We start from the raw sequence: 24,761 nt of genomic DNA, 5'->3' as shown, positions 1-24,761 counted from the left end.
TGTGTGTGTGTGTGTGTGTGTGTGTGTGTAAGAGAGAGAGAGAGAAAAGCAGGAGGCAGAAGAAGACTGGTGCCTTTCTTTAGCGCTGACGGCGACGGACAGATAACAATACCGAATACGTGGTCGTACCCGATTCACTCTGCATTCTGAGTCGCGCCGGGTCAATAAAAGTTGACTTTTGAAAGACGTAAAAAAAAAAAATGGGGATCCGTAAAAAAAGCAACAAGAACCCGCCGGTGTTGAGCCACGAGTTTATCATCCAGAACCATGCAGATATTGTTTCCTGTGTTGCTATGGTGTTCCTCCTCGGGTTGATGTTTGAGGTAAGGCTAGTCCACAGGTTGTATGTCTGGGAAGGGGTCTGGGCAGGGGTCTGGGAAGCGGTTTGGGCAGGGGTCTGGGAAGCGGTCTGGGAAGGGGTCTGGGAAGCGGTCTGGGAAGCGGTCTGGGAAGGGGTCTGGGTCTGGGAAGGGGTCTAGGAAGGGGTCTAGGAAGGGGTCTGGGTCTAGGAAGGGGTCTGGGAAGGGGTCTGGGAAGGGGTCTGGGTCTAGGAAGGGGTCTAGGAAGGGGTCTAGGAAGGGGTCTGGGAGGCACTAACACCTAGCTGTCCAAACAGGCCATACTGAACATAAATATAATGTGTCAACTAGGCAGAGGAGATGATTTCGTTCCCGTCACGTCAGTCTCTTAGAAAATATATCATGGCTGATCTATTCTTTCTGCTCTTAGTGACAAATCCAAAGTTTCTCTGCCTTTTTTAATTTATTTTTTAGGTTGTTGTTATTGTAATATTTGAATAAATGGTAATATCAGAAATGTCTGCTAGATGTGTAGTAACCTAGTTAGATGTAAAAGTGTTATGTCCGCCAGGCTGCCTATTGTTCCTGTCTGGCCACTTGTACATTAGTAAAACTTGGTCTACGTCGTATAACACACACACAATTGTAATATTTGGGACAACAAAGTAGCCTAACTGAAACGAGCGTTACATAGATTGTTACATTTTTTTTTTTTAACTACCACAATATTGCATTTTCGCTGGCTACAATATTGTGCAAGACTGTCCAGCATGGATACTTTCTATTCGCAAATAAAGTGTAGACTACGTGGCAATCACTGGGCGCTTGTCATCGTTTTTAGGTCGCCCCGCTCGTTACATAAACGAAAGTTAGATTCACAAAGTCCTAAGAATCGCCTATTCCGTTTACAAATTGAAGAGCTTAGGTTTTAAAAACATATTTTTATATTTTATTGTTGGCTGACACAGATTGTTTTGTTTTTGTTTCATGTTTAGCTTACTAGGCTACATGAATCATCCTTTACTAATGCTGCGTTAATGTGCTAGTTGAAACTAGGAAAGTTTTACTTGCTAACTGGTTGTCGTTATACATGTGCTGCGTTCATCCGTTTAGCAAGTTGTACATTTCCCGAGTTTCCTAGTTTCGATATGGACGTGAATGCAGCATAAAATTCAGCGCCAGCGTTGAGCTGAGGAGACGCATTATGGGAGTTGGAGTTCTTGTACCTTGATGTGCTGTAGTCACATTGACGATGTGAAGAACCTACTGTATTACAAAACTGAGTTCAGCGAAATGTATAGTTATGAATCATTCTTGCCATAATAATATACATCTTAATAAAATCCAAATCCCTTGGTTTTCCATTCAATCTTTTATCTGTAGTATTGGATTGAATGGTTTGCAAGCTCAACATGTTTCAGTCTGATACTGTGTGGTCTAGTCAGTAAATCTACAATGATACCTGATTTATTTAACACCACAGTAAGCTACCCACAGAGAGGCCAGAAGGCTAATGATAAAATCATGCTGTGTTTTGCTTTTAGTCAATGACTCAGATACAAGCGCCATGGATGTGTCCCAAATGGCACCCTGTTCACTATATATAGTGCTTTGACCAGAGCCAGGCTAAGTAGTGCACTATATAGGGAATGGGGTGCTATTGGGGACTGAACCCTGTCCTATATTAATCAATCCTCTCCCTTGTCCCCTCTGTGATGCAGATCACCTCGCAGGTTGCAGTGCTGTTCATCACTGTCCAATACAACGTTACAATCTCTGCAAACGGTCAGTTGAATCTTTTTACTGGCCCCATCTGAAATTGCGTCCTTTTCTTCTTCTTCACTGGGTCAAACAGTGACGCTCTAAAAGACAAGGATCTGGTATGGAGGTTGTATCTTTCTCTTTTGCTTTCCGGACTTTTTTTTTTTCCCGGTGACATTTTTATTTTGAATGAATGGCAAGTCAACGATTGCCTCGTGACATCTTCCATTCTTGTCCACCTGTTCTTTAGTGTGTGTGTGTGTGTGTGTGTGTGTGTGTGTGAGAGAGAGAGACTAGTTTGCCTGTTATCCAGTATAGAAACAATGACTAGAATCTACAGACTAGTTGTTGAATTAGCTCTCTCCTGTGTGTTAGAGAATAGAAGTGCTCACATGGCCTACCAGTTCCAGAACACCTTTCAGAGCTTTCGTTTTTTTTCCCCTGTCGGGCTACATTTAGTCTTCCTGATTTTATATAAAGTTCTGTCCTGTTAGGCTGTCCTGTTAGGCTGTCCTGTTAGGCCGTCCTGTTAGGCTGTCCTGTTAGGCCGTCCTGTTAGGCTGTCCTGTTAGTCCTGTTAGGCTGTCCTGTTAGTCCTGTTAGGCTGTCCTGTTAGTCCTGTTAGGCTGTCCTGTTAGTCCTGTTAGGCCGTCCTGTTAGGCCGTCCTGTTAGGCTGTCCTGTTAGTCCTGTTAGGCTGTCCTGTTAGTCCTGTTAGGCTGTCCTGTTAGTCCTGTTAGGCTGTCCTGTTAGTCCTGGAAGGCCGTCCTGTTAGTCCTGTTAGGCTGTCCTGTTAGGCTGTCCTGTTAGGCTGTCCTGTTAGGCTGTCCTGTTAGGCTGTCCTGTTAGGCTGTCCTGTTAGGCTGTCCTGTTAGGCTGTCCTGTTAGTCCTGGAAGGCCGTCCTGTTAGTCCTGTTAGGCTGTCCTGTTAGTCCTGTTAGGCCGTCCTGTTAGGCCGTCCTGTTAGTCCTGTTAGGCTGTCCTGTTAGTCCTGTTAGGCCGTCCTGTTAGTCCTGTTAGGCTGTCCTGTTAGGCCGTCCTGTTAGTCCTGTTAGGCTGTCCTGTTAGTCCTGTTAGGCTGTCCTGTTAGTCCTGTTAGGCCGTCCTGTTAGGCCGTCCTGTTAGTCCTGTTAGGCCGTCCTGTTAGTCCTGTTAGGCCGTCCTGTTAGTCCTGTTAGGCTGTCCTGTTAGGCCGTCCTGTTAGTCTGTCCTGTTAGTCCTGTTAGGCCGTCCTGTTAGTCCTGTTAGGCTGTCCTGTTAGGCCGTCCTGTTAGTCCTGTTAGGCTGTCCTGTTAGGCCGTCCTGTTAGTCCTGTTAGGCTGTCCTGTTAGTCCTGTTAGGCTGTCCTGTTAGGCCGTCCTGTTAGTCCTGTTAGGCTGTCCTGTTAGGCCGTCCTGTTAGTCCGTCCTGTTAGTCCTGTTAGGCCGTCCTGTTAGTCCTGTTAGGCTGTCCTGTTAGGCCGTCCTGTTAGTCTGTCCTGTTAGTCCTGTTAGGCTGTCCTGTTAGGCCGTCCTGTTAGTCCTGTTAGGCTGTCCTGTTAGGCCGTCCTGTTAGTCCGTCCTGTTAGTCCTGTTAGTCCGTCCTGTTAGTCCTGTTAGGCCGTCCTGTTAGTCCTGTTAGGCCGTCCTGTTAGTCCTGTTAGGCCGTCCTGTTAGTCCTGTTAGGCCGTCCTGTTAGGCCGTCCTGTTAGTCCTGTTAGGCCGTCCTGTTAGTCCTGTTAGGCCGTCCTGTTAGTCCTGTTAGGCCGTCCTGTTAGGCCGTCCTGTTAGTCCTGTTAGGCCGTCCTGTTAGTCCTGTTAGGCTGTCCTGTTAGGCCGTCCTGTTAGTCCTGTTAGGCCGTCCTGTTAGTCCTGTTAGGCTGTCCTGTTAGTCCTGTTAGGCTGTCCTGTTAGGCCGTCCTGTTAGTCCTGTTAGGCTGTCCTGTTAGTCCTGTTAGGCTGTCCTGTTAGGCCGTCCTGTTAGTCCTGTTAGGCTGTCCTGTTAGGCCGTCCTGTTAGTCCGTCCTGTTAGTCCTGTTAGGCCGTCCTGTTAGTCCTGTTAGGCTGTCCTGTTAGGCCGTCCTGTTAGTCTGTCCTGTTAGGCCGTCCTGTTAGTCCTGTTAGGCCGTCCTGTTAGTCCTGTTAGGCCGTCCTGTTAGTCCTGTTAGGCCGTCCTGTTAGGCCGTCCTGTTAGTCCTGTTAGGCCGTCCTGTTAGTCCTGTTAGGCCGTCCTGTTAGTCCTGTTAGGCCGTCCTGTTAGGCCGTCCTGTTAGTCCTGTTAGGCCGTCCTGTTAGTCCTGTTAGGCTGTCCTGTTAGTCCTGTTAGGCTGTCCTGTTAGGCCGTCCTGTTAGGCTGTCCTGTTAGTCCTGTTAGGCCGTCCTGTTAGGCCGTCCTGTTAGTCCTGTTAGGCCGTCCTGTTAGGCCGTCCTGTTAGGCTGTCCTGTTAGTCCTGTTAGGCCGTCCTGTTAGTCCGTCCTGTTAGTCCTGTTAGTCCTGTTAGGCCGTCCTGTTAGTCCTGTTAGGCCGTCCTGTTAGTCCTGTTAGGCCGTCCTGTTAGTCCTGTTAGGCCGTCCTGTTAGTCCTGTTAATCCTGTTAGTCCTGTTAGGCCGTCCTGTTAGTCCTGTTAGGCCGTCCTGTTAGTCCTGTTAATCCTGTTAGTCCTGTTAGGCTGTCCTGTTAGTCCTGTTAGGCCGTCCTGTTAGGCCGTCCTGTTAGTCCTGTTAGGCTGTCCTGTTAGGCCGTCCTGTTAGTCCTGTTAGGCTGTCCTGTTAGTCCTGTTAGGCCGTCCTGTTAGTCCGTCCTGTTAGGCCGTCCTGTTAGTCCTGTTAGGCCATCCTGTTAGGCCATCCTGTTAGTCCTGTTAGGCCGTCCTGTTAGTCCTGTTAGTCCTGTTAGGCCGTCCTGTTAGTCCTGTTAGGCCGTCCTGTTAGGCCGTCCTGTTAGTCCTGTTAGGCCGTCCTGTTAGTCCTGTTAGGCTGTCCTGTTAGTCCTGTTAGGCTGTCCTGTTAGGCCGTCCTGTTAGGCTGTCCTGTTAGTCCTGTTAGGCCGTCCTGTTAGGCCGTCCTGTTAGTCCTGTTAGGCCGTCCTGTTAGGCTGTCCTGTTAGGCTGTCCTGTTAGTCCTGTTAGGCCGTCCTGTTAGTCCTGTTAGGCCGTCCTGTTAGGCCGTCCTGTTAGTCCTGTTAGGCTGTCCTGTTAGGCCGTCCTGTTAGTCTGTCCTGTTAGTCCTGTTAGGCCGTCCTGTTAGGCCGTCCTGTTAGTCCTGTTAGGCTGTCCTGTTAGGCCGTCCTGTTAGGCTGTCCTGTTAGTCCTGTTAGGCCGTCCTGTTAGTCCTGTTAGGCTGTCCTGTTAGGCCGTCCTGTTAGTCTGTCCTGTTAGGCCGTCCTGTTAGTCCTGTTAGGCCGTCCTGTTAGTCCTGTTAGGCCGTCCTGTTAGTCCTGTTAGGCCGTCCTGTTAGTCCTGTTAGGCCGTCCTGTTAGTCCTGTTAGTCCTGTTAGGCCGTCCTGTTAGGCCGTCCTGTTAGGCTGTCCTGTTAGGCCGTCCTGTTAGGCTGTCCTGTTAGTCCTGTTAGGCCGTCCTGTTAGGCCGTCCTGTTAGTCCTGTTAGGCCGTCCTGTTAGTCCTGTTAGGCTGTCCTGTTAGTCCTGTTAGGCTGTCCTGTTAGGCCGTCCTGTTAGTCCTGTTAGTCCGTCCTGTTAGTCCTGTTAGGCCGTCCTGTTAGGCTGTCCTGTTAGTCCTGTTAGGCCGTCCTGTTAGGCCGTCCTGTTAGTCCTGTTAGTCCGTCCTGTTAGTCCTGTTAGTCCTGTTAGGCCGTCCTGTTAGTCCTGTTAGGCTGTCCTGTTAGTCCTGTTAGGCCGTCCTGTTAGGCCGTCCTGTTAGTCCTGTTAGTCCTGTTAGGCCGTCCTGTTAGTCCTGTTAGTCCTGTTAGGCCGTCCTGTTAGTCCTGTTAGGCTGTCCTGTTAGTCCTGTTAGGCCGTCCTGTTAGGCCGTCCTGTTAGTCCTGTTAGGCTGTCCTGTTAGGCCGTCCTGTTAGGCTGTCCTGTTAGTCCTGTTAGGCCGTCCTGTTAGGCCGTCCTGTTAGTCCTGTTAGGCTGTCCTGTTAGGCCGTCCTGTTAGGCCGTCCTGTTAGGCTGTCCTGTTAGTCCTGTTAGGCCGTCCTGTTAGTCCGTCCTGTTAGGCCGTCCTGTTAGGCCGTCCTGTTAGTCCTGTTAGGCCGTCCTGTTAGGCTGTCCTGTTAGTCCTGTTAGTCCTGTTAGGCCGTCCTGTTAGTCCTGTTAGTCCTGTTAGGCCGTCCTGTTAGTCCTGTTAGGCCGTCCTGTTAGGCTGTCCTGTTAGTCCTGTTAGTCCTGTTAGGCCGTCCTGTTAGTCCTGTTAGGCCGTCCTGTTAGGCTGTCCTGTTAGTCCTGTTAGGCCGTCCTGTTAGGCCGTCCTGTTAGTCCTGTTAGTCCGTCCTGTTAGTCCTGTTAGGCCGTCCTGTTAGTCCTGTTAATCCTGTTAGTCCTGTTAGTCCGTCCTGTTAGTCCTGTTAGGCCGTCCTGTTAGTCCTGTTAATCCTGTTAGTCCTGTTAGGCTGTCCTGTTAGTCCTGTTAGGCCGTCCTGTTAGGCCGTCCTGTTAGTCCTGTTAATCCTGTTAGTCCTGTTAGGCCGTCCTGTTAGTCCTGTTAGGCCGTCCTGTTAGTCCTGTTAGTCCGTCCTGTTAGTCCTGTTAGGCCGTCCTGTTAGTCCTGTTAGTCCGTCCTGTTAGTCCTGTTAGGCCGTCCTGTTAGTCCTGTTAGGCCGTCCTGTTAGTCCTGTTAATCCTGTTAGTCCTGTTAGGCCGTCCTGTTAGTCCTGTTAGGCCGTCCTGTTAGTCCTGTTAGGCCGTCCTGTTAGTCCTGTTAGGCCGTCCTGTTAGGCCGTCCTGTTAGTCCTGTTAGTCCTGTTAGGCCGTCCTGTTAGTCCTGTTAGTCCGTCCTGTTAGTCCTGTTAGGCCGTCCTGTTAGGCCGTCCTGTTAGTCCTGTTAGGCCGTCCTGTTAGTCCTGTTAATCCTGTTAGTCCTGTTAGGCCGTCCTGTTAGTCCTGTTAGTCCCGTTAGGCCGTCCTGTTAGTCCTGTTAGGCCGTCCTGTTAGTCCTGTTAGGCCGTCCTGTTAGTCCTGTTAGGCCGTCCTGTTAGTCCTGTTAGGCCGTCCTGTTAGGCCTGTTAGTCCTGTTAGTCCTGTTAGGCCGTCCTGTTAGTCCTGTTAACCTGTTAGTCCTGTTAGGCCGTCCTGTTAGTCCTGTTAGTCCCGTTAGGCCGTCCTGTTAGTCCTGTTAGGCCGTCCTGTTAGTCCTGTTAGGCCGTCCTGTTAGTCCTGTTAGTCCTGTTAGTCCTGTTAGGCCGTCCTGTTAGTCGTCCTGTTAGTCCTGTTAGGCCGTCCTGTTAGGCCTGTTAGTCCTGTTAGGCCGTCCTGTTAGTCCTGTTAGGCCGTCCTGTTAGGCCGTCCTGTTAGTCCTGTTAGTCCTGTTAGGCCGTCCTGTTAGTCCGTCCTGTTAGTCCTGTTAGGCCGTCCTGTTAGTCCTGTTAGTCCTGTTAGGCCGTCCTGTTAATCCTGTTAGTCCTGTTAGTCCTGTTAGGCCGTCCTGTTAGTCCTGTTAGGCCGTCCTGTTAGGCCGTCCTGTTAGTCCTGTTAGTCCTGTTAGGCCGTCCTGTTAGTCCTGTTAGGCCGTCCTGTTAGTCCTGTTAGGCCGTCCTGTTAGGCCGTCCTGTTAGGCCGTCCTGTTAGTCCTGTTAGGCCGTCCTGTTAGGCCGTCCTGTTAGTCCTGTTAGGCTGTCCTGTTAGTCCTGTTAGGCCGTCCTGTTAGTCCTGTTAGGCCGTCCTGTTAGGCCGTCCTGTTAGTCCTGTTAGTCCTGTCTGGAAGGCTGTCCTGTTAGTCCTGTTAGGCCGTCCTGTTAGTCCTGTTAGGCTGTCCTGTTAGGCCGTCCTGTTAGGCCGTCCTGTTAGTCCTGTTAGGCCGTCCTGGAAGGATTGGGGCTGGAGCGTAACAGGCCGCGGTATCAGACGTCTTGTTTGAGTCCCAAATTGCCACCTATTTCCTAAATATTGCTCTACTTTTGACCAGGGCCTATTGGGTAGTGCACTATATAGGGTACCATTTGTGACACAATTCTTGTCTCATCTCAAGGTGAATGAATGTTATTTTACACACTCCTTTGTTTTAAAGCCATGAATGACAAGAGGGCTTGTGGAGTGATGGAATGTGCTTTATGATGTCGGATTTTATTTGAAGAGCTGATACTCTTATCAGAGTCAGGTTCCGTCCAAAATACCACCCTATTCCCTTTTATAGTGCACTACTTTTGATTAGAGCCCTATGGACCCTGGTCTAAAGTAGTGCACTATATAGGAAATAGAGTGCCATTTGGGACTCAACCCCCCCTCCCAGTCATTCATTAACAGGCTGCTGTTTGTTGAAGCTAAATTACTACAGTAGCAGGTCAGGCAGGACTTTGGTAGTGAAGTTGCTTGAGTAAACCATTTTCCTTTTTAAAGGCTTCGCAAAGCAAATATGTTTAAAAAGTGAGACCTTAGTATAATTGCAATGATGCATCTGTATTAGAGGTCGACCGATTATGATTTTTCAACGCCGATACCGATTATTGGAGGACCAAAAAAGCCGATACCAATTAATCGGACGATTTTCTTTTAATTTAATGTTTAATTTGTTATATATATTTGTAATAGTGATAATTACAACGGTACTGAATGAACAATGAACCCATTTATTTTATTTTAACCTAATATAATACATATATAAAATCTATTTAGTCTCAAATAATGAAACATGTTCAATTTGGTTTAAATAATGCAAAAACAAAGTGTTGGAGAAGAAAGTAAAAGTGCAATATGTGCCATGTAAAAAAGCTAACGTTTAAGTTCCTTGCTCAGAACATGAGAACATATGAAAGCTGGTGGTTCCTTTTAACATGAGTCTTCAATATTCCCAGGTAAGAAGTTTTAGGTTGTAGTTATTATAGGAATTATGAGCGTCGACTATTTCTCTCTATACCATTTTGTATTTCATATACAGTGGAAGTTGGAAGTTTACATACACCTTAGACAAATACATTTAAACTCAGTTTTTCACAATTCCTGACATTTAATCCTAATAACATTTCCCTGTTTTAGGGAAGTAAAGTGCTGTTTGAATGAATGCTTACGAGCATGCTGCTGCCTACCACCGCTCAGTCAGACTGCTCTATCAAATATCAAATCATAGACTTAATTATAATATAATTAACACACAGAAATACGAGCCTTAGGTCATTAATATGGTCAAATCCAGAAACCATCATTTCGAAAACAAAACGTTTATTCTTTCAGTGAAATACGGAACCGTTCTGTATTTTATCTAACGGGTGGCATGCCTAAGTCTAAATATTGCTGTTTCATTGCACAACCTTCAATGTTATGTCATAATTATGTACAATTCTGGCAAATTAATGACGGTCTTTGTTAGGAAGAAACACAGTTCACAACGAGCCAGGCGGCCCAAACTGTTGCATATTGCCTGACTCTGCGTGCACAGAACGCAAGAGAAGTGACATCAATTTCCCTAGTTAATATTACCTGCTAACATTCATTTATTTTAACTAAATTTGCAGGTTTATAAAAATATACAGATTGATTTTAAACAAAAAAAAGGCATTGATGTTTATGGTTAGGTACATTTGTGCATGAATTAGCTTTTTTCGCGAATGCGCTTTTGTTAAATCATCACCCGTTTGGCGAAGTTGAAGTAGGTTGTGATTCGATGATGAATTAACAGGCACCGCATTGATTATATGCAACGCAGGACACGTTAGATAAACTAGTAATATCATCAACCATGTGTAGTTAACTAGTGATTGTGTAAAGATTGATTGTTTTTTATAAGATAAGTTTAATGCTAGCTAGCAACTTACCTTGGCTCCTTTTGCTGCACTCACGTAACAGGTAGTCAGCCTGCCGCGCAGTCTCCTCGTGGAGTGCAATGTAATCGGCCATAATCGGTGTCCAAAAAGGCAGATTACCGATTGTTATGAGAACTTGTAATCGGGCCAAATTAATCGTCCATACCGATTTTTTTTTTAATCGGTCGACCTCTAATCTGTACGTATCTCTTCCATCAGAAGGTCCAGAAGAGACTGTTTTGAACAACTTCTTATAAATGTATATACAGTATAAGACAACTATGAAGGGTTATGAAAGGCTTCATGTGTCCCTACTAGAAACATTGGTGCCGTAACATAAAGGCTTTATGAACAGGCTCGTGAAGGGATTATGAATGCTTTATGTCTCCCTATCAGAGGGCCTGCCAGAGGAGAGCGTGGTGAACCACTTCCACCACGGCCTGAAGGATGTGGCTACAGTCTTCTTCTACACGCTGGTGGCCATCATTATCCACGCCATCATTCAGGAATATGTACTGGACGTAAGTACTGACACTCACACACTTCCTGTGTTTTTCTGTACGTTTCATTGGTTATTATAGTCTTATTTGCACGTTGATAAAAATAACATTTAAAAACAATATATTTTAAAAATTACATTCAAGACAACCACCGATCTGTTTGATGTTCTGACGGTATAATTGATCATCCGACATTGATAATCACTGATCAGTTTGACCATCGATTGACTCATTTGTCATGCGTCTCTTTTTTTATACAGAAGATCAACAGGAAGATGCACTTCTCTAAGACCAAGCACAGCAAGTTCAACGAGTCGGGCCAGCTCTCTGCCGTCTACCTGTTCTCCTTCGGATGGGGAACCAGCATCCTCATGTCGGTAGGTAGATGTGTGTGTGTGTGGGGCACAAGCATCGTTATATCAGGACATGGTTTAAACTGTTTGTTTACGTGTGTGTGTGTGTGTGTTAGTACATGGTTTAAACTATTCGTTTACTGGTGTGTGTGTGTGTGTGATGTTAATAGGTGATTTTTAAATGGTTTTAATACTGGACTATTTGTTTACTGGGTGTAACTGTCTGTGTTTTTAATCTGTGTGTGTGTGTGTCTGTGTTTTGAATCTGTGTGTGTGTGTGTGTGTGTCTGTGTTTTGAATCTGTGTGTGTGTGTGTGTGTGTGTGTGTGTGTGTGTGTGTGTGTGTGTGTGTGTGTTTTGAATCTGTGTGTGTGTGTGCATTGGGCGCCTGACTTTGTCTGAAAGTGGCGGTGCACTGAAAGCTTGGGGGGGTATTGGCTTCATATTGGGGCACCGCTGTCTACATGAAATGTTTAAAATGAACTTGTCTCAGCAGCATATATTTAATGGCGCCAGGATAAAGTGACTGGGGGGGTCTGTTGAAATCAGTGACTGGGGGGGGTCTGTTGAAATCAGTGACTGGGGGGGGTCTGTTGAAATCAGTGACTGGGGGGGGTCTGTTGAAATCAGTGAGCGGGGGGGGGGGGGGTCTGTTGAAATCAGTGAGCGGGGGGGGTCTTGCACTGGAATTCTGCTTATATCACACTTTACCACAAACATAAAGTTCAAATACCGACACTCAGACCATTGAGTACTTTCTGAAGGGACAGGTTGGCTCCAAATCTGTAGCCCATCTGCACTGTATCAACACAATGGACAGCACCCTACACACTAAAGCAATGCCGTTTTGGTAATGGGCTGTTTTTTAGTAGGTGAATTACCCAATGTGAATGCAGCTGTACACACTGTACACACTGAATGTAGTAACCTCGTTATTCATGCAAAACTAAAATACTGAATAACGACATGCCGGATGTGAGGGCCGCCACCGAGTAAGAGGACTGGGTGGTCTTTCTCTCTGAGGCCAACTTAAATAAAAATCAAGGTCTTTAATCGGGTCAAGGCCGCGGGGCCAGACGGTATTCCAGGGCGCGTTCTCAGAGCGTACGCAGCTGGCAGGCATGATTCACTGTAATTTTCAACCTCTCCTTGTCCCAGTCTGTAATCCCCACACCTTTTAAAATAACCATCATTCTTCTTCCCAAGAACACTAAGGCTTAGTGTCACAATAACTACCACCCTGTAGCACTCACATCTGTAATCAGGAAGTGCTTTGAGAGGCTGGTTATGGCAACACATTAACTCGGTCAGCCTAGACACCCTAGACTCACTCTAATTTGCATACTGCCCCAACAGATTCATAGATGATGCAATCTTTTTTTATTTTTTTTATAAACCCCCCCCGCCCCCTTTTTTTTTTCTCCCTAATTTCGTGGTATTCTATTGGTTAGTCTTGTCTCATCGCTGTAACTCCCATACGGACTCGGGAGAGTCATGCCTCCTCCGAAACACAACCCAACCAAGCTGCACTGCTTCTTGACACAATCTCCCCTTACCCGGAAGCCAGCCGCACCAATGTGTCGGAGGAAAACACCGTACACCTGGCGACCTGGTCAGCGTGCACTGAGCCCGCCACGCCACAGGAGTCGCTAGTGCGCGATGAGACAAGGATATCCCTGCCGGGCCAAACCCTCCCCTAACCCGGACGATGCTGGGCCACTTGTGTGCCGCCCCATGAGCCTCCCGGTCACGGCCGGCTGCGACAGAGCCTGGACTCGAACCCAGAATCTCTGGTGGCACAGCGATGCCCGGGAGGCCAGATGATGCAATCTTAACTGGACTCTACACTGCCCTCACCCATCTAGATAAGAGGAATACCTATGTGAGAATGCTGCTCACCGTTCAACACCATAGTTTAGGACCCTGGGACTAAACACCTCCCTCTGCAACTGGATCCTGGACTTCCTCACCGTCAGATAATAAAAATGATATATATATTTTTTTAAACTAGGCAAGTCAGTTAAGAACAAATTCTTATTTTCAATGACGGCCTAGGAACAGTGGGTTTAACTGCCTTGTTCAGGGGCAGAACAACAGATTTTTACCTTGTCAGCTCGGGGATTTAATCCATAAACCTTTAGCTCTAACCACTAGGCTACCTGCCGCCCCAAGTGGTAAAGGTAGGCAACATCACCTGACCTCAACACGGGGGCCCCAAAGGGCTGTGTGCTTTAGTCTCCCCCTGTACTCCCTGTTCACCCACTCTGTGGCCAGGCACGCCTCCAACACCATCAAGTTGGCTGACGACACAATAGTGGTAGGCCTGATCACCGGCGACGATGAGACGACCTATGGGGTAGGTCGTCAGAGACCTGTCAGTGTGGTGCCAAGACGACAACCTGTCCCTCAACATCATTTAGACCAGGAAGCTGATCGTGCACTAGAGGAAATGGAGGGCCGAGCACGCCCCCTGTCCACATTGATAGGCTGCAGTGGAGCGGGTCGGGCGCTTCAACTTCCTTGGTGTCCACATCACTGGATCCTCAAAGTTCTACAGCTGTACTATTTTAGAGCATCATGACTGGCTGCATCACTGCTTGGTATGGCAATAGCACCGCCCTCCATCGCGTGGCGCTACAGAGGGTGGTGCGGATAGCCCAGTACATCACTGGGACCAAGATCCCAGCCATCCAGGACCTCTATATCAGGCGGTGTGAAAGGAAGGCCCGGAAAATCGTTAGACTCCAACCATCCAAGCCATAGACTGTTCTCTGTGCTTCCACGCGGTACCGATGCATCAAGTCTGACACCAACAGGCTCCTGAACAGCTTCTGTCCCCAAACCAGGAGACTGGCAAACGGCTTCTGTCCCCAAACCAGGAGACTGGCAAACGGCTTCTGTCCCCAAACCAGGCGACTGGCAAAACGGCTTCTGTCCCCAAACCAGAAGACTGGCAAAACGGCTTCTGTCCCCAAACCAGAAGACTGGCAAACGGCTAACTAAATGGCTACATGGACTATCTGAGTTGGCCGTGTATCTATGCACACTCACAGGACTTTACACACTCGGGTAACATGCACACACATTTATACTGACTCTATAGTCCCCTTCCCCCTATACATATCTACCTCCATCACTCCAGTATCCCTGTCCCCTTCCCCTATACATATCTACCTCCATCACTCCAGTATCCCTGTCCCCTTCCCCCTATACATATCTACCTCCATCACTCCAGTATCCCTGTCCCCTTCCCCCTATACATATCTACCTCCATCACTCCAGTATCCCTGTCCCCTTCCCCCTATACATATCTACCTCCATCACTCCAGTATCGCTGTCCCCTTCCCCCTATACATATCTACCTCCATCACTCCAGTATCCCTGTCCCCTTCCCCCTATACATATCTACCTCCATCACTCCAGTATCCCTGTCTCCTTCCCCCTATACATATCTACCTCCATCACTCCAGTATCCCTGTCCCCTTCCCCCTATACATATCTACCTCCATCACTCCAGTATCCCTGTCTCCTTCCCCCTATACATATCTACCTCCATCACTCCAGTATCCCTGTCCCCTTCCCCCTATACATATCTACCTCCATCACTCCAGTATCCCTGTCCCCTTCCCCCTATACATATCTACCTCCATCACTCCAGTATCCCTGTCCCCTTCCCCCTATACATATCTACCTCCATCACTCCAGCATCCCTGTCCCCTATACATATCTACCTCCATCACTCCAGTATCCCTGTCCCCTATACATATCTACCTCCATCACTCCAGTATCCCTGTCCCCTATACATATCTACCTCCATCACTCCAGTATCCCTGTCCCCTATACATATCTACCTCCATCACTCCAGTATCCCTGTACATTGTTAATATGGTACTGAACTGACCCTTATACAGTGCATTCAGAAAGTATTCAGACCCCTTGACTTTTTCCACATTTTGATACATTACAGCCTTATTCTAAAATGGATTAAATATTTTTTTCCCCCCTCATCAATCTACACACAATACCCCATAATGACATCACAATACCCCATAATGACATCACAATACCCCATAATGACATCACAATACCCCATAATGACATCACAATACCCCATAATGACATCACAATACCCCATCATGACAAAGAAAAAACAGGTTTTTAGAAATGTTAGAAAATGTATTAAAAATATAAAACTGAAATATCACATGTACATAAGTATTCAGACTCTTTACTCAGTACTTTGTTGAAGCACCCTTGGAAGCGATTACAGCCTTGAGTCTTCTTGGGTATGACACTACAAACTTGGCACATCTGTATTTGTTTCTCCCATTCTTCTCTGCAGATCCTCTCAAGCTCTGTCAGGTTGGATGGGGAGCGTCGCTGCACAGCTATTTTCAGGTCTCTCCAGAGATGTTAGATCGGGTTCAAGTCTGGGCTCTGGCTGGGATCTGGCTGGGCCACTACCGGACATTCAGAGACTTGTCCCGAAGCCACTCCTGCGTTGTCTTGGCTGTGTGCTTAGGGTTGTTGTCCTGTTGGAAGGTGAACCTTAGCCCCAGTCTGAGGTCCTGAGCGCTCGGGAGCAGGTTTTCATCAAGGATCTCTCTGTACTTTGCTCCGTTCATTTTTCCCTCAATATTAAAAATCATCCAATCCTGGTGACACTTCTGGAAGGGGGGGTGGGCTTTTAACGAGGAGCTAGCTGGAGCTCGGCAGCATCATCGCTGCTGGACTTGGTGGCGGCCTCTCTGCGTTTTGAGTTTTAAAACCTATTGTGGCTGGTTAGAGCTAAATAGGCTAACACTGGCTGATTTTTACAGCTAGTGGTGGGGCGTGAGACAGAGTTTAGTGAATTCATAATAAAATATTACAGGCGTATCATCTTGTCATCCTTACGATCATTTATTTATTTATTTCTAATATTCTCGTCCAGGAGAACTTCTTGTCCAACCCAGTGAATCTGTGGGAAGGCTACCCCCATACCTTGATGCCGTAAGTACTGGAGCCGGACCATGTAAACGCAATACAAACAAGTACATTGTGCAAAAGGCTCATTAGAGTGACTACTTGCCCTTTTTTTAAGAGCCATGTGTACAACTAAACACAAGTAAACGTTTCCATGTGTTTTTCCATATCACCCCTAGCTGTTTCCTTTGTAATGACCGACCACCATTCAGCATTCTTGGTTCTCAGTTCCGTATGTAAACTCGTGTCAAATGCTGCTATTTTTGCATAGACGTTAAGGGAAGTAGGTGTGTTTTTGTTTAAACATACAGGTTGGTACTGACTCCTGTATGGAATGAGTCTTTTAGTCAGCGTTACTCATCCTATGTCCCATTTTGTGTCTAAACCAATATGATTCGTGCTTAATTATTCTGAGATATTTGATTGCAAATGATAGTAAAACTTTCTCCTCAAAAAAAGTAGCTTACTGTGATATACCTACCTTAGTTGAAAATGACCAAAAATACAAATGTACGGTAGAATTGATAGACTTGGTGTTTATTTGTCCTGTTTGTAGGTTCCAGATGAAGTTCTTTTTCATCTGTCAGATGGGCTACTGGCTTCACGCTCTCCCCGAGCTTTACTTCCAGAAGACCAAGAAAGTGAGTACGTATGCAGTGTTTGAGGGGGGGGGGGGGGGGGTTGAAGTTACTGAACTCAGACAGGCTACAAACCATTTCCTGTTTGATTTCCATATGGTAACATTGTGTGTTTTTTTTTTTTTTAAACGAATTTGAAACATTTTGCTTGAGGTCATTACGCTCACTAACAGAGTGAATATTTTACTGTGTGTGTGTGTGTGTGTGTGTGTGTGTGTAGGAGGATATTCCCAGACAGTTGGTGTATATTGCTCTGTACTTGGTCCACATCGCAGGAGCCTACATCCTCAAGTAAGACCTGGTTCACGTCGATGTGACTGTAGGTTCACATCGCCGTCTCTGTAGGTTCACATCGCCGTCGACTGCAGGGTCACGTCGACGTGTTGTTCTTTAGTATTGAGTAGGCCTGCTCCCACGCTCAACCTTAGCTGAACTTAGTAGCTTCAGTATTGAGTAGGCCTGCTCCCACGCTCAACCTTAGCTGAACTTAGTAGCTTCAGTATTGAGTAGGCCTGCTCCCACGCTCAACCTTAGCTGAACTTAGTAGCTTCAGTATTGAGTAGGCCTGCTCCCACGCTCAACCTTAGCTGAACTTAGTAGCTTCAGTATTGAGTAGGCCTGCTCCCACGCTCAACCTTAGCTGAACTTAGTAGCTTCAGTATTGAGTAGGCCTGCTCCCACGCTCAACCTTAGCTGAACTTAGTAGCGTCAGTATTGAGTAGGACAGCTCCCACGCTCAACCTTAGCTGAACTTAGTAGCTTCAGTATTGAGTAGGCCTGCTCCCACGCTCAACCTTAGCTGAACTTAGTAGCGTCAGTATTGAGTAGGACAGCTCCCACGCTCAACCTTAGCTGAACTTAGTAGCTTCAGTATTGAGTAGGCCTGCTCCCACGCTCAACCTTAGCTGAACTTAGTAGCGTCAGTATTGAGTAGGACAGCTCCCACGCTCAACCTTAGCTGAACTTAGTAGCTTCAGTATTGAGTAGGCCTGCTCCCACGCTCAACCTTAGCTGAACTTAGTAGCGTCAGTATTGAGTAGGACAGCTCCCACGCTCAACCTTAGCTGAACTTAGTAGCTTCAGTATTGAGTAGGCCTGCTCCCACGCTCAACCTTAGCTGAACTTAGTAGCGTCAGTATTGAGTAGGACAGCTCCCACGCTCAACCTTAGCTGAACTTAGTAGCGTCAGTATTGAGTAGGACAGCTCCCACGCTCAACCTTAGCTGAACTTAGTAGCTTCAGTATTGAGTAGGCCTGCTCCCACGCTCAACCTTAGCTGAACTTAGTAGCGTCAGTATTGAGTAGGACAGCTCCCACGCTCAACCTTAGCTGAACTTAGTAGCGTCAGTATTGAGTAGGCCTGCTCCCACGCTCAACCTTAGCTGAACTTAGTAGCGTCAGTATTGAGTAGGACAGCTCCCACGCTCAACCTTAGCTGAACTTAGTAGCGTCAGTATTGAGTAGGACAGCTCCCACGCTCAACCTTAGCTGAACTTAGTAGCGTCAGTATGTCCCAATACTTTATCTACTTTTTGGTGCTTTCTGAGGCCTTTTTTTAATCTTACAAAAATAGATAATGGTGATAGCTACCTCTCTACGAAGCATCTAACGGCGTCCATTTTGTGTCTTCTAGTCTGAATCGTCTGGCTCTGGTCCTGCTGGTGTTGCACTACTTTGTAGAGCTTCTCTTCCACGTGTCCCGCCTGGTCTACTTCAGCAACGAGAAGAGACAGACTGGGTGAGCACACACACACACACACAGACACACACACAGACACACACACACAGACACAGAAGAGACAGACTGGGTCAGTTGAGGTCACACACACTGAGTGAGTTGAAGTTGAGGACACACAGCATACTTCTAAGCCCTACAAGATGCCATCTTAGCAGTTTTAGATAAGGAAGTTGGTCTAGCTAGCGACTCTCTTAAGGTCTTGAGTAATGATGGTGTTGATATCAATTGGAAAAAGAAGATGGAGAACAAAGGGAGGTACTAGATGTCTGGGCAGTGCTGTTTGTTCCTGGATGGCTGCTCACCCTGTCCCTCTCTCTCCTAGGTTTACTGTCTGGGCAGTGCTGTTTGTTCCTGGACGGCTGCTCACCCTGTCCCTCTCTCTCCTAGGTTTACTGTCTGGGCAGTGCTGTTTGTTCCTGGATGGCTGCTCACCCTGTCCCTCTCTCTCCTAGGTTTACTGTCTGGGCAGTACTGTTTGTTCCTGGACGGCTGCTCACCCTGTCCCTCTCTCCTAGGTTTACTGTCTGGGCAGTACTGTTTGTTCCTGGATGGCTGCTCACCCTGTCCCTGTCTCTCTCCTAGGTTTACTGTCTGGGCAGTACTGTTTGTTCCTGGATGGCTGCTCACCCTGTCTCTCTCCTAGGTTTACTGTCTGGGCAGTACTGTTTGTTCCTGGATGGCTGCTCACCCTGTCCCTCTCTCCTAGGTTTACTGTCTGGGCAGTACTGTTTGTTCCTGGATGGCTGCTCACCCTGTCCCTCTCTCTCCTAGGTTTACTGTCTGGGCAGTACTGTTTGTTCCTGGATGGCTGCTCACCCTGTCTCTCTCTCCTAGGTTTACTGTCTGGGCAGTACTGTTTGTTCCTGGATGGCTGCTCACCCTGTCCCTCTCTCTCCTAGGTTTACTGTCTGGGCAGTGCTGTTTGTTCCTGGATGGCTGCTCACCCTGTCCCTCTCTCTCCTAGGTTTACTGTCTGGGCAGTACTGTTTGTTCCTGGATGGCTGCTCACCCTGTCCCTCTCTCTCCTAGGTTTACTGTCTGGGCAGTGCTGTTTGTTCCTGGACGGCTGCTCACCCTGTCCCTGTCTCTCTCCTAGGTTTACTGTCTGGGCAGTGCTGTTTGTTCCTGGATGGCTGCTCACCCTGTCCCTCTCTCTCCTAGGTTTACTGTCTGGGCAGTGCTGTTTGTTCCTGGATGGCTGCTCACCCTGTCTCTCTCTCCTAGGTTTACTGTCTGGGCAGTACTGTTTGTTCCTGGATGGCTGCTCACCCTGTCCCTCTCTCTCCTAGGTTTACTGTCTGGGCAGTACTGTTTGTTCCTGGATGGCTGCTCACCCTGTCCCTCTCTCTCCTAGGTTTACTGTCTGGGCAGTGCTGTTTGTTCCTGGATGGCTGCTCACCCTGTCTCTCTCTCCTAGGTTTACTGTCTGGGCAGTACTGTTTGTTCCTGGATGGCTGCTCACCCTGTCCCTCTCTCTCCTAGGTTTACTGTCTGGGCAGTACTGTTTGTTCCTGGATGGCTGCTCACCCTGTCCCTCTCTCTCCTAGGTTTACTGTCTGGGCAGTACTGTTTGTTCCTGGATGGCTGCTCACCCTGTCCCTCTCTCTCCTAGGTTTACTGTCTGGGCAGTACTGTTTGTTCTTGGACGGCTGCTCACCCTGTCCCTGTCTGTCCTGACTGTGGGTTTCGGCCTGGCCAACGCTGATCAACAGGTACTGGACCTGGCTAACGGAAACTTCAACGTACTCTTCGTTCGGTAAGAGAGAGAGAGTGTGTGGTGGGGGGGGGATGACTTGACTGGACTGAGACTGAGCGATATGATGTGGCCACGGGGCAGCAGAATGAACCGCATATAGGCGCGATGCAAGACTGTAACCTCACACAGTGTCTTGACGTGCACTGTGCATTTCACGTGCACGGTGCATTTCACGTGCACGGTTCATTTCACTCTGCTGCTGGACCAAAACACCAGAGACATTTAGCCTTGGTTGTGGTGGAAGTCAGCCAAGCTGTTTAGTTTGTGAATTTCTGTGAAACCACTTAAATGAATCTACCTTCAAGAATCAACCACGTCATACTTTAAGTGTGGCTAACACATTTTTATATCCTTCCCTACAGGATCACTGTGCTGGCGACCATCTGTGTGACTCAGGCCTTCATGATGTGGAAATTCATCAACTTTCAGCTGAGGAGGTGGAGAGAGCAGGCCCAGGCCCAGCCCGTCAAACCCAAGAAGCCCCAAGCTCCCAAGACCAAGTCCAAGAAAGACAAAGGTGAGCAGAACTACATACCAGAGGATAGTTGCAGAAACCCAGGAAGCAACACTATATATAACCCAGGAAGCAACACTATATATAACCCAGGAAGCAACACTATATATAACCCAGGAAGCAACACTATATATAACCCAGGAAGCAACACTATATATAACCCAGGAAGCAACACTATATATATATATAACCCAGGAAGCAACACTATATATATATATATAACCCAGGAAGCAACACTATATATATATATATAACCCAGGAAGCAACACTATATATATATATAACCCAGGAAGCAACACTATATATATATAACCCAGGAAGCAATACTATATATATAACCCAGGAAGCAACACTATATATATACACTGCTCAAAAAAATAAAGGGAACACTTAAACAACACAATGTAACTCCAAGTCAATCACACTTCTGTGAAATCAAACTGTCCACTTAGGAAGCAACACTGATTGACAATACATTTCACATGCTGTTGTGCAAATGGAATAGACAACAGGTGGAAATTATAGGCAATAAGCAAGACACCCCCCAATAAAGGAGTGGTTCAGCAGGTGGTGACAACAGACCACTTCTCAGTTCCTATGCTTCCTGGCTGATGTTTTGGTCACTTTTGAATGCTGGCGGTGCTTTCACTCTAGTGGTAGCATGAGACGTTGTCTACAACCCACACAAGTGGCTCAGGTAGTGCAGCTCATCCAGGATGGCACATCAATGCGAGCTGTGGCAAGAAGGTTTGCTGTGTCTGTCAGCGTAGTGTCCAGAGCATGGAGGCGCTACCAGGAGACAGGCCAGTACATCAGGAGATGTGGAGGAGGCCGTAGGAGGGCAACAACCCAGCAGCAGGACCGCTACCTCCGCCTTTGAGCAAGGAGGAGCACTGCCAGAGCCCTGCAAAATGACCTCCAGCAGGCCACAAATGCGCATGTGTCTGCTCAAACGGTCAGAAACAGACTCCATGAGGGTGGTATGAGGGCCCGACGTCCACAGGTGGGGGTTGTGCTTACAGCCTAACACCGTGCAGGACGTTTGGCATTTGCCAGAGAACACCAAGATTGGCAAATTCGCCACTGGCGCCCTGTGCTCTTCGCAGATGAAAGCAGGTTCACACTGAGCACGTGACAGACGTGACAGAGTCTGGAGACGCCGTGGAGAACGTTCTGCTGCCTGCAACATCCTCCAGCATGACCGGTTTGGCGGTCAGTCATGGTGTGGGGTGGCATTTCTTTGGGGGGCCGCACAGCCCTCCATGTGCTCGCCAGAGGTAGCCTGACTGCCATTAGGTACCGAGATGAGATCCTCAGACCCCTTCTGAGACCATATGATGGTGCGGTTGGCCCTGGGTTCCTCCTAATGCAAGACAATGCTAGACCTCATGTGGCTGGAGTGTGTCAGCAGTTCCTGCAAGAGGAAGGCATTGATGCTATGGACTGGCCGCCCGTTCCCCAGACCTGAATCCAATTGAGCACATCTGGGACATCATGTCTCGCTCCATCCACCAACGCCACGTTGCACCACAGACTGTCCAGGAGTTGGCGGATGCTTTAGTCCAGGTCTGGGAGGAGATCCCTCAGGAGACCATCTGCCACCTCATCAGGAGCATGCCCAGGCGTTGTAGGGAGGTCATACAGGCACGTGGAGGCCACACACACTACTGAGCCTCATTTTGACTTGTTTTAAGGACATTACATCAAAGTTGGATCAGCCTGTAGTGTGGTTTTCCACTTTAATTTTGAGTGTGACTCCAAATCCAGACCTCCATGGGTTGATAAATTGGATTTCCATTGATTATTTTTGTGTGATTTTGTTGTCAGCACATTCAACTATGTAAAGAAGAAAGTATTTAATAAGATTATTTCTTTCATTCAGATCTAGGATGTGCTGTTTAAGTGTTCCCTTTATTTTTTTGAGCAGTGTATAACCCAGGAAGCAACACTATATATATATATAACCCAGGAAGCAACACTATATATATATAACCCAGGAAGCAACACTATATATATATATATATATATAACCCAGGAAGCAACACTATACTAGAATGCCAGAAAATACTCATTGACAATGTGAAAGAATCCGTCTGGGAAAGTTCTTTTGATAAGGCTTTTATATTGTTTTAATGAAGTTATTGCAGTTTTTCAGATTCAAGTTAGAAAAATGTCATTAATGTTAATTTTGATTTGTTTTTCTCTCTTGCTCCATGTACCTTCACTTCATTCTCTGTCGTTTGCAGCCAATGGCGTGAACGGAGTAAGTTCCAACGGAGCTGATTCGCCAAGAGCAAAGAAAGAGAAGTCCTCATAAAGTCCTTCCCCACCCCCAAAAAGACTCCCTTTTCTCTGTCACCCTCCAACCCAAGGCTGCACCCAGCCTTCTAATGCCACTGCTCTAGCTGTTGTCAACAGCCCAATCCCAAATCCACTCCTGGACCCTATTCCAGGGATCATCAACGAGATTCAGCCGCAGGCCAAGTTTTTATCTACAGTAGATGGTCAGTGGGCCGGAGTATAATTACAAATCATTTGTAGACTTCAAATTGACCGCAAGAAGCCCAAACTGATTGAATATTTGACCAAAACAGAATAATTTCAAACCTTGCTTACTTTTGTATACAATCACTTTGGAACATTTTTCTAAAATTTAAAATGACTTGGAGCTGATTGGCTGGTGTTTCTAGTCTTATGTCCAACAATTTAAAAAATAAAAATGTTTTGGTCAACTTGAGGAGTGGGCCTCCAGTTGGGGAACCCCCCCCCCCCCCCTAAGCACTTCTGGAGATCAAAATGTATTGAATTGGTATAAGCAGTATGGTGGTGAAACTTCAACCTAGATCTGATCTGAAGGACTACAGCTCCTCCCAGTAGGACTACAAACTCCACAATGCATCTTAGCTTTCTCTGCTCCTTGCCAATCTCAAGTGATCTCGATTAAAAAAATAATAAAAAACATTTCCCCATATCTTCATGTGCCATTACTACAGAAAAAGAAAATAATAATTAAAAAAAAGATATATATAACTTATTTAAGTGCCTATTGATACAGATTGTTTTGTACAGTTTTAAAATTTCAGGAATGATGGAGAAAAAAAAAATATCAGTGTTTTCAGTAATCTGTTTCTAAAGTCAAACATTTCATATGCCATTTTTATTTTTATTTTAAACATTTTTATTTATCAGACTGTATACTGTATGCCATTCTGTTTCTTTAACAAAAGGACTTCTTGAATTCATTCCCATCTGTTTGGAATCATTAGCAGAGAAACTCCATGCACCTGCCTACTTTCCCTCAGTCTGTATCAGAGGTTTAGTTAAATAGTTTTTTTTTATTTTCCAGGAGTTGAAATGGCTTCATTCCCCCTTGTTTCCTTTCCTTCATCAACACAAGGGTTACTAGACTGGATAGGATTCATTGGTTTCCACCATAGTGCTTTAACCTACCAGTTTGTGTGTCCCCAAATACCATCTAATTCCCAATATAGTGCTCTACTTTTGACCAGAGCTGTCTTGGTCCAATGTAGTGTAGGGTCCCATTTGAGTCCCAGACATTCTCTCGGGACACTGGCAGTGAGAACGCAGGACAGGAAACAAGGATAAGAAGCCATTCTAGAGAATTTTGAGTTTTTTTTTTTTTTATTTGCTTTTCAAGCCTTTTGTGTTGGTGCTGTAAAAAAACAAACGTCCTGCTTTACTTCTGTTTTAATGCATCCTTCCTGTGGTCTTTCCTGAAGCTATCGCTGATCTAACGTGGTTGGATAGGGCCGTTTACCCCAATCCAGTCAATGGCAGGATCAGTGGTCACTCTCTATGAAGGGAGGAAGCAATTATTGATGTGCATCCCAAATGGCACCCTATTCCCTATATGGTGCACAGAGACACAATGGGCTGTGGGCATAAGTAGTGCACTAATATAGTGCCATTTGGGATATAAGCATGGAGTTAACTTAGAGTGCCTACCAAGGCACTGAAAACGATATGTTCCCTATATCTCTTTCTTTTCAGATCTACATGAAGGCTTGTGAGCTAAATGGCACCCTATTTCCTATATAGTGCACTACTTTTGACTAGGACTCTGGTCTAAAGTAGTGCACTATAAAGACAATAGGGTGCCATTGGAGATGTAGACATTGTATTTATGTCTCCTTTGGACATGTCCATGAGAATATAATTTGTTGTTGAAGACATTATGGATAAGGAAATGTTCTGTTTTATTACCCTTTTTATTTTAACTGAACGTGCCAAATGCGAGTTCTCCACGTGGCATAAAACCCACCGTGACGCTTTACTTTCATTTAACATGCCCACTTGTTGCCATTAAAAAATTAATTTACACAAAGAAA

General features: G+C 46.7%; 1 protein-coding gene across 1 annotated transcript; it reads left to right on the top strand.

The window, feature by feature from the left end:
* Positions 1–24,761, top strand: LOC106579719 (translocating chain-associated membrane protein 1). The gene is made up of 11 exons (XM_014159869.3): positions 1–323; positions 2,021–2,084; positions 10,345–10,469; positions 10,709–10,825; positions 15,735–15,793; positions 16,323–16,407; positions 16,625–16,695; positions 18,038–18,142; positions 19,755–19,898; positions 20,261–20,415; positions 22,659–24,761. The coding sequence occupies exons 1-11, from the start codon at positions 201–203 to the stop codon at positions 22,727–22,729; spliced, it is 1,119 nt and encodes a 372-aa protein (XP_014015344.3). The 5' UTR covers positions 1–200; the 3' UTR covers positions 22,730–24,761.

This window comes from Salmo salar, chromosome 19 (assembly GCF_965601325.2).
Source record: "Salmo salar chromosome 19, fSalSal1, whole genome shotgun sequence".
Lineage (NCBI taxonomy): Eukaryota > Metazoa > Chordata > Actinopteri > Salmoniformes > Salmonidae > Salmo > Salmo salar.
The sequence above is the reverse complement of the archived record's forward strand: the minus strand, read 5'-3'. Positions and strand labels throughout refer to the sequence as shown.